This window comes from Fulmarus glacialis, unplaced genomic scaffold (assembly GCF_000690835.1).
Source record: "Fulmarus glacialis isolate BGI_N327 unplaced genomic scaffold, ASM69083v1 scaffold5178, whole genome shotgun sequence".
NCBI classification, from domain to species: Eukaryota; Metazoa; Chordata; class Aves; order Procellariiformes; family Procellariidae; genus Fulmarus; species Fulmarus glacialis.
The window spans coordinates 22,367-35,248 of record NW_009230006.1 but is presented as its reverse complement, the minus strand read 5'-3'; the positions used below and the strand labels follow the sequence as shown (position 1 = coordinate 35,248).

General features: G+C 43.9%; 1 protein-coding gene across 1 annotated transcript in view; it reads right to left on the bottom strand.

The window, feature by feature from the left end:
• Nucleotides 1-728: 728 nt before the first annotated feature.
• The window catches only part of LOC104081341 (short transient receptor potential channel 5-like), a gene marked incomplete at its 5' end in the record, with an annotated part of 33,096 nt that continues 20,942 nt past the window's right edge, over nucleotides 729-12,882 (bottom strand). The window contains 4 exons of the mRNA XM_009584048.1: nucleotides 729-1,463; nucleotides 2,176-2,265; nucleotides 3,882-3,923; nucleotides 4,103-4,309. Coding sequence (XP_009582343.1) covers nucleotides 729-1,463; nucleotides 2,176-2,265; nucleotides 3,882-3,923; nucleotides 4,103-4,309 — 1,074 coding nt within the window. The remainder of the gene's footprint in view (nucleotides 1,464-2,175; nucleotides 2,266-3,881; nucleotides 3,924-4,102; nucleotides 4,310-12,882) is intronic.

Genomic DNA, 12,882 nt, shown 5'->3' with positions numbered 1-12,882 from the left:
CAGAAGTTTGTAGCAAGGCCAGGTGCTGGCTTCCACTGTCAGCCTAACTGGAAGGTCATTCTGCTCCCTACAGGGTGAATTTCTTATGGGAATTAGGTAAATAAGCAAATCATACTTGTTGTAGCTGGATGATCAAAGGGGTCTCTTATTCAGTAACAATTTACAATATTAATACAATAAACAACTTGAAAAAACACACAACCGAAAGAATCAGAGGTGTATTGCTTAAAGAAAACAAAAGCCAGTTATAACCTGAAACCCTTTCTAAAAAGATTTTAAATATGATTCTCAGCTTCCTGCTAAGCCACTGCTCACCAGCTGGTTGTGTTGAGGAGGAAAATCGAGCAGGACGCAGAACCGATCGTGTTGGATAGCAGCAGTGATGACCCAGCGGCAGTGGGATGATGATGAGAGCACTGGAGAAATCCTTTACTCGGCCATCAGCGTGTCTGAAGTCTGTGGGGTTTGAAGACTAAGACTGCATCCGAAGGGATTCCTGTGGTTTATAGTGACCTTATAAATGGTAAAACTTTTAGTTTAGTATTTGTGAGTGTAAAAAAAGTAAATTAAAAAAGGTGCAGATGGCTATAAAATAGGCTAACATAAGTAGTTATACACTTTTTTTTCCCACCTGTGGACAGAAAGGAAATAGTAATGCTGAATCAGATGAGAGCAAACAATTACAAATAATTGGCTAAGTTTTCCAGCGGGTGTTAAGATAGCTTTGCTTATAGCCGAGTTGTAACGTGATCCTCCTGCCCATCTTTCCACTGGTTTATAAACAAGTCACAAGCCTCTCCCCATGAATCAAACACATCCTCTGATGAGTCTATAAGTTTGGAATTAGAGGAACAAATACTGGAAGCACAGTGAAGGGAGCTGGTACAAACCACAGGGCACTCCTTGCTCTGTCCCGTAAGTCTTGTGTTCCCACTGTAGTCTACCTCATTGAGGTTAATTTCACTTTTGGAACAATTCTCTTCTCTCTCTTTATCAATCTGAGAATATTTAATGTCTTTCCACATGTAGTGTGGCTGAATAATTCCATCTGAAATAGTGTACATGGGTTCTGAATTTGGTTCAGGTACGTGTCCATTCATCTTGGAGAAAAGCAGGCCCAGTCTCTTAAAAGACTCCTTCTTGGAGCTGGAAAGTCTCTGAACTCTATTTCCATTTCGGACAAAGGAGCGCTTACTGATCCCATTGCTTTTTGGCTTCTCTTCCACCATATTGATCCCAGACATAGTTTTAATCAGAGCAGATACATTGAAGTCCTTTTTTTTGTTGGCTACATTGAAAGACACGCTTTTGGCTTTGGATTTTTCTCCAGCACCATCTTCATTTGTTTCATCCTTTTGGGACACTTCTGTGCTGCTGGTAGAATAACTTCTCCTCTGGGGCTTCCTATTTCCTAAGAGGTCCAGAACTTCATAGCGAAAACTTGAGATGTCCTGCTTTAATTCCTAGGGCAAGAGGAGAAATGAATTACACTCAGCAGCTTTATCTGTGACATGAAAGAATGATCACGTTCCCTTGGAAATGGCTGATACCAAATCACACTTAGAGGAATACCACATACATCTTCATTATTCAGTGACACACACACACAAAAAGTATTGGTAATCCTGAGAATTGGAGACCTCACGAGATCTTTGTCTCCAAAGGCTGTGGGACCGGCCCTCTTGACCAACCCCCTCTGCCCACCCCCACCCCCCCCAAAAAAAGTCAAATAAGACAGTTATAGAAGAGGGGAAACACTGCTGAAGTTTAGAAATATGGCAGGGGGGTTTTTTAGGCCCAATTTTAACTTCGTTGGTAAGTGTTCTTTGTATCCACTAATCCAGACTCATTCTTTGGCTCTGTCTGGGTTAGGATTAGGAATGTGATGTTGACTCAAATCAGATACTTCATTCCTACCATTTCCCAACACTTTTGTCTACATAACATACTGTGTATTAAAATCTGGGAGGTGATCATATGAGAAGACACTCAAATAATAATCTCTGCTCAAAAAAACCCCACATCGTATCATATATATTCCCAGGTCCAGTGATAGTCCCATTTCCACAAAAAAGCAGGTTACAAATCATCTTAACAAGTTAGTGCAAACTTTGCAAGTGGCTACTTGAAACTTGAATTAATATAATAAATTATTATTGAGGAATAATAAATTACCTTGAAATTTTCTTCAGTTAAACCTTCGTTGGTTTTGGAAGTTCTTATCATTGCTGCGACATACCTTTTCACAAGATTTCTTATCACTTCCTGGAATAGGAAACAATACGAGTGATTCAACTGCTGGCTCAGACCAAACTGTTCTTACTGCATTTCACTGAGTTCTTACTGACAGTGGCTGTCTTTTAAACAGAACAAACCTTTGGAAAGGGTTATATACCTTCCATCTTGAATGCTCAGTCGGTAACTACAGCGAGCAGGTATTTTGTACTTGTTTTGTATATGTAAAAGTCATCGAGAAAAATTCTTGATGTTCTTAAATGTCCTCAAGCCATTTAACCTCAGCTGCTGGAAGTTTTTAAGGTTATCAATCCCATGTGTATATGCTGTGTATCCTGATAGGCTAAGTTTGCCATTTGAAGATTATCAAGTATTTGAAAGCCAAGGAGGGTATGTTGACAATAACTAACCTGAAGAACAGCCAGGACCCCATGGGGCAATGCACATTCACATTAAACCACATCTGCCAGCTGCCTGGGCATTCCCTAATGGCAGGTTAGAAGCTCCTTTCAAGGCTGCTGCAGCATCTGTGGACGGTGCTTGAAGGACTGAATCACACCCCCAGTGACTTCTCTAAGGGCTCTTGCTTCCCTGTGTTACCTGGGCTGTTTGTTACGGTACAGATTTTTGGTAGGATGAGAACCATTTTGCTCTGTGTTCACGTACCTCCTTGCTGGCTTTACATAAGCAAACTGGTACTTCGAGGTTGTACATTTATCTCTCCTGGCCAACATACACAGAGGTTGATCTCTATATACAGAAAAGACTACTCTAACCCTCCCCTTCATTTCCCCCATTTCATAAATAGGGGTCTGAGCAACACCAAGCATGAAGATGGTCTCCGCATCAAGGTTTTACTGGGAGGTTTTTTAAGGGATCCCACTGTCGGTACCCGTAAGCTATGCTGTGAAGTCAGAAAGTACCAAATGTCTGTTGTCAAAGGTGACTAATTATGTTAAACATCAACTTCAGATAAAAATACTCTTCAAAAAGCAGATGTCTTAAGTAAGACAAATTACTAATGGCTTTTGACAGTATAGCATAACGTACACCTAACGTTCTGGAGAATTTTTTTTCCTTCCAGCATGCTGACATAATACATCACACTGAATTCAAGTACCAAAGCTGATGATTTTAATACAGTTTCATCCTTTTGTAGGTTGACTTTAATGAGTACTTGACGACAGGCACGCTGAGAATAAACAAACCCTGCAAAATTCAACAAAAGAACCATTCCTCCTTCCTGAGCTGTCCAAAACAAAAGAAAATCCCAACCACTGTTTGGGTTAGGGATGCTTTACAAAAAAGAGCAGGAGAGGAACAATTCAAGAGTGTGTAAAAATGCTGCAGAAACAGTTTTAATCAGCATGGCATGACAGCCTGGTCCCTCTGATGGCAATGGGGACGTCACCTTTGACTTCAGCAGCCAAACTGATACCTGGCAAGTTTTCCACTACTTCAGAAGGGCTGAAAGGCTAGGAGTGATTTAATTAACCATCCCACCTCTAATGAGGAAATGTTTTAATCCATGATAAGCAAAATCCTCTTACCAAAATATATTCTAGAAGCAAGCAAGAATCGAGGTATTAGAAAATGAGTAGGAAGAAGAAACAGCAAGAAAAAACTCCATGTGCTCATGAGTTTACCTGGTAATGTTGATTCTGAATCAGGTTGTCAGCGTGCCGTTCCTGGAAAGAGAAAGGCACAAATATGTTACCTGTTTAGTCCTGTCTTTAGAGCTCCTGATGGCTCTTAGCAAGTCATGATCCAGCAACCTTCTACTGCACCAGCGGAGCAGTGGCCCTCGCGAACCTGCACATGCACAAGCACCCTAAAAAGTGAAGTATAAAACCACACAGCTCCTTACCGTGAATGTTTTCAGGTTTTCATGCCTCTTCTGTTCATTGTCAGAGTCGTCGCCTGGGCACAGCTGATTGTGAATCCACTTGCAAAGGTACCAGACTGACTTGGGACTTGGGACAATGTTAAAAGGAGGGGGCAGAGTGGCACCTTCATCAAAGTAACTCATCCAGAGCTTCGTCCGTGCAAACTTCCACTCAATGTCCGCATGGTCCTATGAGAGAAGGAAAGAGACTATCAAAAACTTCAGGCAGGCTTTCCTGTAGCAAATGCCCTTGGCTGAGGAGATGACATGTGAGCAATAAAGGATTTCTCCAGCTGCAGGGAAAGCAGTATTGCTTCTTTCATCTCCCTCGCTGGGGGTGTACTTAAAAAAATCAGTGTGAAATATAGCTAGAGTGTAAAAATACCAACCACTGAGAAATGAGATTATAGCAATATTCAGCAAGAAGAATTTCACATGCTAAAGCCTGGCTTCATCCTTTAGAGGTTGTGCTTATTGGTTCGCCAATACAAGAAGCAAGAAAACACATTTCTTATTTTGGTTTTTGCTAGCACTTTTATTATCCCAAACCATTGTTTCTCATGTCCAAATCCAATAAATTCTCACATTCTTCCCTGGAAAAAGATCTTTCATAGTGTTTTTTGATTTGTTTGGTTTTTGTAGCATCCATTAATTCAGCTCCTATAAGGAAGTGACACATTTTATGCGTGCCATATTTTAAATCTTGCCTCTGCATTATCCTTACACAAAACAGGAGACATTTTACTGTCTGTTTTGGGGTTTTTTTTTTCATTTATATTATCACCATGCTAGCTTCTGTGCTCTAGTGTTTTTCATCCCAAAAAAGTAAAGGTAGAAAGTTAATAGCATCATTTTACAGCTGCACAGATAGGCACATGGTCCGAACAGTCACCAGGAAAGGCATACTGAGCCTATGTAAGACATTGACCTTACAGTCTGCAAAATGGTGATCCCCAAATCAAGCTATATGCAGTCTAGTCCATGGAGTCAACAGGCTGTTCTGCCCAGTAACAAATTGCATATTCCCTTCAACATCAGGGCAGAGACATCTACCTACAGCCTGGATTCAGAGAGATACTGCAGCTATTCAAAATGGATTTCATGCTGTTTCGTGCTAGTTTTAAAGTTAAAAAATGCCACTGTTTTGTATGTTTGCAGAAATTCTGACATTAGGCAGAAAAGGAGGGAAATAGTTGGAAGCCTTCAAGCCAAGCAGTGCTGAACACAGCTTACAGTAGTACACTGAATTTAAATGGTAAATTTGTGTATTGTTATCACTGCAGAGCATAGTGCTAAACTGATGGTTATGACATTTTAGCTGTTCAGCATTTATGTTAATAGTATCTGACAGGAGCTAAGTAACAGCACAAGGTAGGAGAAAAGGACAATGCAGGATTTTAAATTTCTGAGGAGATTTCAACCAGGTTGGAACAAGCAGCCCTCCTGAGTGAGGGATGCTGGGCTGCAGGGCAGCAGCTTTCAGAAAAAAGCAGTGAAGTGTAGGATAAGGAGTTTAATAAAATATGGCTGAACATCATGCCCAAAAAAATTACTACACTGGCTTTCTGGCTACACTCCAGTGCTCTGACATGGGTAAAATATGCTCACATTTTGACAGTGAGGTGCAGCTGAACTCCATTTTAGTAGTGTATTCAAATTATGTGCACTCTTGATTTTAAATGACTGCCTCAGTGGCCCAAGAGCACATTAGTCTCTACAGGTGGTCTGAATCAGCCCAGAACACTACGATCCCCTGCCAACTTACCGAAAGGGCTGTTTTCAGGCTGTAGGTAGACTCAGAGAAGCAGCCTGCCATGCCCCTTTTTCCCTCATACATTATCAGACCCTGTAAGCAGGGAATTTGCACCACCATGAAGTATTAAAAGCTGATTCTAGTGGAAATTAATTTCAGGGTAGTAAAAAATGCAGTTTGCAGCAGTAGAAATAATTGCCACAAAAAAAAAAAGTTCTGCTCAATTTCTCTTCATTTGTCTCTACCTGCAGGCTGTAGCAAGCTCAGCAGAGCTACAGGAGGGCAGGACGAGCCATGCAGCTGCTGTTCCTCCTTCCCAGACTCTGGGTTAGTGCTCTGAACCCACAGGACGACTCCTGCCTAATAACTGCTCAGAGTTCAAGACAGAGCTGTCCCAGCCTCTTCCAGAAGCAGGGCTGGCTACTCCCTGCTCAATCCTAAAGGCGGACTCATGCCCATCTTTCTACCTGAACATTTCCTGGTCTGGGCAACTTCAGTTGAAAGAGTCTTCAGAAGCAGGACAACAAATGACCGGCATCACACGCCAGGTGAGCCAAGGGGCTGCTGGGGAGGGCGTGCTGCCCACGGGGAAAGCAGGAGATCAAATCTCTCTTGGCAGAGAAGGGGCCTGAGCTGCAGCTCCGCCTGCTCCGCCTGGACATGCTCACTACCAGGGAAAACCCAATGGTGGCTGCATCTTGAAAGGCTGCAGACAAGAGGTGCATTGCTGGTTCAAGCATCTAAAGCATTTTGTAGGAGAATAGCTGCATGAGACCAGCATTGAGTCTTTCAGCCCTGCAGTGAGTAAGTCTTTCTCAGGGTATGCAGGAACTACGGACACCTGGCAACACTGATAGCACTATCTGGGGCAGCTGGAGAGTTTAGGGTAAGGCAGTAGCTGAAGGAGAGTGCAAAGACTGTTATTTTGGATAGACTTGTATATTTTAAGTTCTTTGCCAATACATAAGTAGGTGTAAATGTCCTATTGAGGAGTCAGAAGGGAGAAGGTCCTTTGGAGAAGGTTATAAATCCACCCTTCCCTTCTACAAAGGTCCATTAAAGGTTCAGTGTCACTGGTGGGGTAGGATCAGGTGTGGTGACTTGGCAGCAATTTCCTTCAGCACATTATAAAAAGGGCATGTCCTGAGCAGAGGCAATTTAGCAGTAGATGTTGGATGCTGTTTGTAGAGGAGGATAAGGCAAATCTGTAGCTTGGGGATTGCAGATTAGTTTCTGGGAAAGCAAGGAAGAAAAGGGCTAAAAAAGTTTTTCTGCCCAGAGTGTTTTCTTTTTGTTCTTTCATTTTAAAATAGCTTAAGGAGAATACAAGGGGCTGAATGCAGGTGCAGGGCAGCGCTGTGAAACTTAGCAGGAGTTTCTCATTGGGGAAGTTCTGTGGTTGGTCTGAACAAATCCCTGTTGATCTAAATGAGTCTGTGGGTGAGGCTGGTGGATGCTGGCTTCAGCCCCCACCTGTATTTCCTCCTATGCAGTCTCAGTCAACAAGTGCAATATAACCTCTCTTAAAAGACAGACCCTCTGTACAAAGCTCAAAATATCTTTTCTTTCTCTTTCTCTCTCTTTGCTGCTGCTGTGAATTCCCCAGGGTTTACAAACTCAGCCTGACTCAATTATTCACCTTGATGTTTTGAGAACCTGAGCAAATCAGATGAGAGCTCCTGGCAGCAGTTTTGTGTTGGAAATATATAGCAAAGAGACATTTCAATTTTACTGAGAATGTCTTTGTGTGCCAGGAAACCACCATTTTCTTGGTTAGAGCTCTCTTTAGTGCTGTAAACAGTGAAATCTGCACACAAGACTACAGCTTTCCTAACTCTCCTCCCTGTGTTGATGCCATGGTTTAACCCCAGCCGGCAACTGAGCCCCACACAGCCGCTCGCTCACTCCCCCTCAGTGGGATGGGGCAGAGAATCGGTGGGGAAAAGTGAGAAAACTCATGGGTTGAGGTAAAGACAGTTTAATAGGGAAAGCAAAAGCCGTACGTGCAAGGAAAGCAAAACAAGGAATTCACTCACTATTTCCCATCGGCAGGCAGGTGTTCAGCCACCTCCAGGAAAGCAGAGCTCCATCACGCATAACAGTGACTTGGGAAGACAAATGCCATCACTCCAAACGTCCCCCTTCCTCCTCCTTCCCCCAGCTTTATATGCTGAGCATGACGTCATATAGTATGGGATATCCCTTTGGCCAGTTGGGGTCAGCTGTCCCGGCCGTGTCCCCTCCCAACTCCTTGTGCACCCCCAGACTACTCGCTGGTGGGGTGCGGTGAGGAACAGAAGAGGCCTTGGCTCTGTGTAAGCACTGTGTTTCCAGCACAAATCCAAATCACAGCCCCATACTAGCCGCTATGAAGAAAATTAACTCTATCCCAGCCAAAACCAGCACAGTTGAGTACCAGGAGTATCATGCCTCAACAATCGTTCGATACCCTATTCAAACCTGAAGCACTCGTGAGTTACAGCCAGTACATCAGTCATTGCACTGGCTGTGAACGTGGCCCAGTGGACCACCAGATGTGCTCCAGGTTTTTGGGACATCTCTCCAGTGACTGCAGGCCACTGGGCAAGATCGACATTTTTGAGAGCTGCCCAAGTCTGAGCCTGCTTTGCATCAAAGCTGTTGCAAAGATTGCACATAGCTGAACACTCAAAGCGAGCTCCTGAATACCACTACAGTGAGGCCCCTCCAACCCCAGGGCACTTCCCTTGCTCAGCCTGGGCCTGGCCACCACACGCCCCACAAAGCTACGATGAACGAGCCCGGACCTCCTGCAGTGGTGCTGCACTAGCCGCTGATCTACAGAGACGGGTCACAGGAGATGGCGTGTTGGAGCCCGCTCCCAGGGACAGCCAGCACGGACGTAACCCTGGGAGGCTTCAGTAGAAGTGGGTTTCCTAAGAGAGGACAGGAGGAAGCGCAGGTGCTCTGCCCCCGCACAGGCGGCTGGCAGAGGGCACGCACCGAGGGAGCCCAGCAGTGCAAGATGTGCCCTGCAACGCTCTGCCGTGGCGAGGAGTTTCGAGGAGACCCACTGTGCAGCGAGGACAGGATCCTCACAGACCTGTGCTCTCTCATACAGTGTTCTTAGATGACAACTTTTTGGTAACATTTATAATAAGCTAACATTTATAATAAGCTAACATTTATAATAAGCTAATCCACTAGCTTTGCAAGTGTTACCTTGTTGCTTTAGGAATTTAAATCCAAGTTTGGATTTCACTGTTCTTTCTTTGAGCTCCTGTTGCTCTTGCCCTTGTTCTTGTCACCATTTTCTTTCAAGCACTGCTCATCACTCCAGCTGTAAAACACTCTACTTCTAAGAGGGCCGAGCCCACAAGCTCAAAGAACACATGAACTCAATGAAACCAGCACTCAGCTTCTCTGTGAGAAAAAAAACTGTATCACGTACCATCACAATGCGAATGTGTCATACTGGCCACATAATCCTCTTGCAAATCTCTGCCATTTGAAGTGAGAATTAATCTCCCATAAAGATTTCCCCATGGGATCGCTGAAGCCATCTTACTGTAGCAGTTGCAAGGATTTTCTAATTCAGTCAAAGTGATGTATTCACAGATGTGCCAGATTTTAAATAATTACCTGCTACACTAATTATCCAGGATAATTCAAGCATTAATCTCCATCTTTATCTCTGTGCAGAAAAATCTGTTGTTTACATTTTGTGAAATGTTTTTTATAAAGATTTCCATCACCATCTCCTTGCTGGGCCATATGGTTTAGATCATACTTTGCCAAGTAACAGCCAGTTTCCCAGCTGGTACTGACCCAACCAGCAGAGCCCCAGCAATGAAAGACTGTTTCAGTTCGCTGTATGAGATGGCTACCACTGCCGCAGCCTCTAGGTTCCTCAACCTCTTCATGTGTTTAGTATTTCAGCTCCCTTGTGGCTGAAAAGCTGATGGAGGAAAATGCTGTTACTTTTAACTTAGCACATAGGAGCTGAAGCACAGGGCTGTCCCGTGGGAAGCCTGCGGCAAACTGGGAGCCCGATCTCATGACTCTTGAATTAGCATCCCTGAAAGGACTGGGATAGTCCTGAGTTTATGTTAGCTCAGGGCTGATGATAGGCTGAAATGGATTATGGCAGTTCCCTGCACTCTGCTGTTGCACACTGTGGTTAGCTCTGGATTAGGATGGTGTAGAGCCTGGTACAAACACTCAACTAAAACATAATGCTGAGATGATGGTAATGCTTAGCAGCCAGGCACTCTGAGATCTTCAAACTTTTCCACTGTAAAACAATCACAAGACAATGAGTTACTTCAGCTCCTCCATGCTACACAGAGGTGCACAAGGGCTTCTGCCCCTTCCTCTAACAAGAGGGAAGAAGTGTGGTCCTGGGATGCAAATCTTCCCCACGCCCCTTTAGAAAGAATAATGTATAAAGATATCTAGCGTCTTTCTAGCTGGCACAAAAAGGGCTGTGTGTGCCTTTCTTGTATTTTATTATACAACAGTCAGCGGGCTAAGCTGGAAATCAGGCTGCTGCCTGTCAGATGCAGATATAGATGGCTGTGACAATGCCCTCGGGACCAGGCTGTCTGGCCATGGCTGAGTGTCTCAGGAGGAGGCAGGAGAAGCTTTCCCATTGTGCCGGGAATGCTGGCAGAAGCCGGCGTGATTTCTGCATCAGGAGTAGCAGGACTGCTCTCTGTTGCTGTGCCAGGATGTGCCAGCAGCAGCCCCACAAAATTAGGAAGTGCCCAAGCCATAGTACTTTCCTCTAGGAAGGAAGGAGGAGAAGCAGCGTTCACCTTTAAAAGGTGCTCGCTGACATATCTTATTTGCAGCCTATTGAGTAAGGGAGGCTCGTTGCCTGAGAGGCACAGGAATTTCAAAAATGCTTTTTTGCTGTGTAATTAGCTGCGCTGCAAAGTGTAGGAGAAGTCATTAAACTCTATTTAGCATATTTCTATCTCACGTGCCTCTTTATTGCTCTTTGCTAAACCCAGAGCAGGAAACAGCACAGAAAATATACCAGCGATGGCTTTCAAGCAGGCTAGCACAAGAAATACACCCTTGTGTATCCTGAACAGAAAGCATTGCAGAAGGAGGGTCAGGAGAAAGTTAATCTTTACAGAATCCAACACAGACCACTCTTGTGCAGTTTCAAAGCTGTTAATTTTGTAATATGTGTTGGGCAAACTGGTAATAATATCAGCAGAGCTTGGGGGTTTAATGACAAGCTCAGAGAAGCAAGCAGCAAAAATCCAAGCAGGCTATTTGAGGTAAATTATGCTTAATATTTTTCAAAGAAAAATATGTCATAGAAAGAAAAAAAAAGTCTATGAGACAAATCAGGGACCTACAAAGGCAATTAATGCATAGGTAATTCAGCTGCAGCTGACAACAAATGACTTTGCTTTCAAAGCCAGGCATGGCATACTGAAGGATAAGAACTTAATAGGGTCAGTCTCAAATATAATACAAGAAAAATTACTAAAGGAGGACAATCTAGCATTAGAAAAAGCAATTAGAACAGTCAGGGAATGAGACAGCCAGAGAAGAGATGAAAGTACTGTCTAGCACAAAATCACACACTGCACTGGGTAAAGCAGACAGAGTCCTGACCAGCAACCAGATGCTCACACCAGGGAAGCTGCAGTGGCCCCACGCCAACCACACACAGCTTTGAAGAGGAGCATGTGGCAATTCCCCGGGGAGAAGCAGCCCAGGGCAGATGCAAACCAGCACATACAAAGCGAAGGAGCGCCCAGATGTGAGGGAAAACATGCTTGGAGAGCCACAAAGCAAACCCCATGCATGAGCACGCAATTCAGGCAAATGGGCAAGGGCAGGGGGTGAGGCACGGGAAGGGAGAGCTGCTCCGCGGGGAGCAGCTCGGCCAGGGATGCAGGGCGCTTTCTGGCTCCAGCACAGAAAAAGAAAAGGACATTCATGAAACATAGGCAGGTCCTGAAGAAATACTCATAAATAAATACCAGCACTGGGATACAAGAAAAGTGAATTCTTGGGCCAGGATACAGGTAAAGACTTGATTTCAGAAAAGAGCTATCTTTATCTGGTAAAAGGCAGAAGGCAGCAAGGCCCTTAGGTGAGGAAATCAGAGCACAAGGGAGAAAAAACCCCAAATCTGAATTTTTACATAGCGGACATTTCAGATAAGCCATCAATGGGATTGTGAGCCTTAAAAACTCGAAAGCTGGATGAAGATCACAGTCATGATAGAGCCCGTAAAAGAACACACTATAACAGAGGAAATTAGGAAAAGCTTCCTTAATTTTGCAGTGTCCGAGGTCCATCACTTCAAACAGATCAAGGGAGCGGCCAGTTCAGTGTCAACAAGATATACAGCACAGTGACTGCGTTTTATAATAAGATGGATAAAGGACTCCATCTTTGGAGCATAACCAAAGAGGCTCGGAAATTATGGAAATGGGGTAGGTCACTGGTTGCAGTGGAAAAGAAAACGACTAATGGCTTCTGAATACACAAGGTCAAGCGGAGAGCACGGGCATTCACTCCTGAGTGACACCACAGCAGACCTAATAGATGAGCTGTTGCACTGGCCATCGCTTCCCCAGAAGGGACTGCGAGTTGGCTGATTTTCCCAGCTCTGGGGAATCAGTTTGTTTGCACTTGGAAAATGCATGCTTTAGCATCTCCGCTATTTATATCTTCCATGTGCAGAATATATTCATAATTAAAATTTTTATTATAGCTTGCAATGCACTACATTCCACAATGTTTTTAGGTTATATATATCAATTACATTTCATCTCCCACCAGCATATCGGATGGAAACAACGATAGCTAATGAGAAGGCCAGGGAATATTGTATTTGAGAAAACACAGAGAACTGTGGATTGTGCTGGTTTTAGTGCAGTTAAATTATTTGAACTGACACCTTTTTTTTCCTTCAGTCATATTCCAGCAAAGTTCAATTTTTATTTTAATAGTCAAATAAATCAGAGCAATAGGAAGGTCATGCAGACAAATAGTTCTC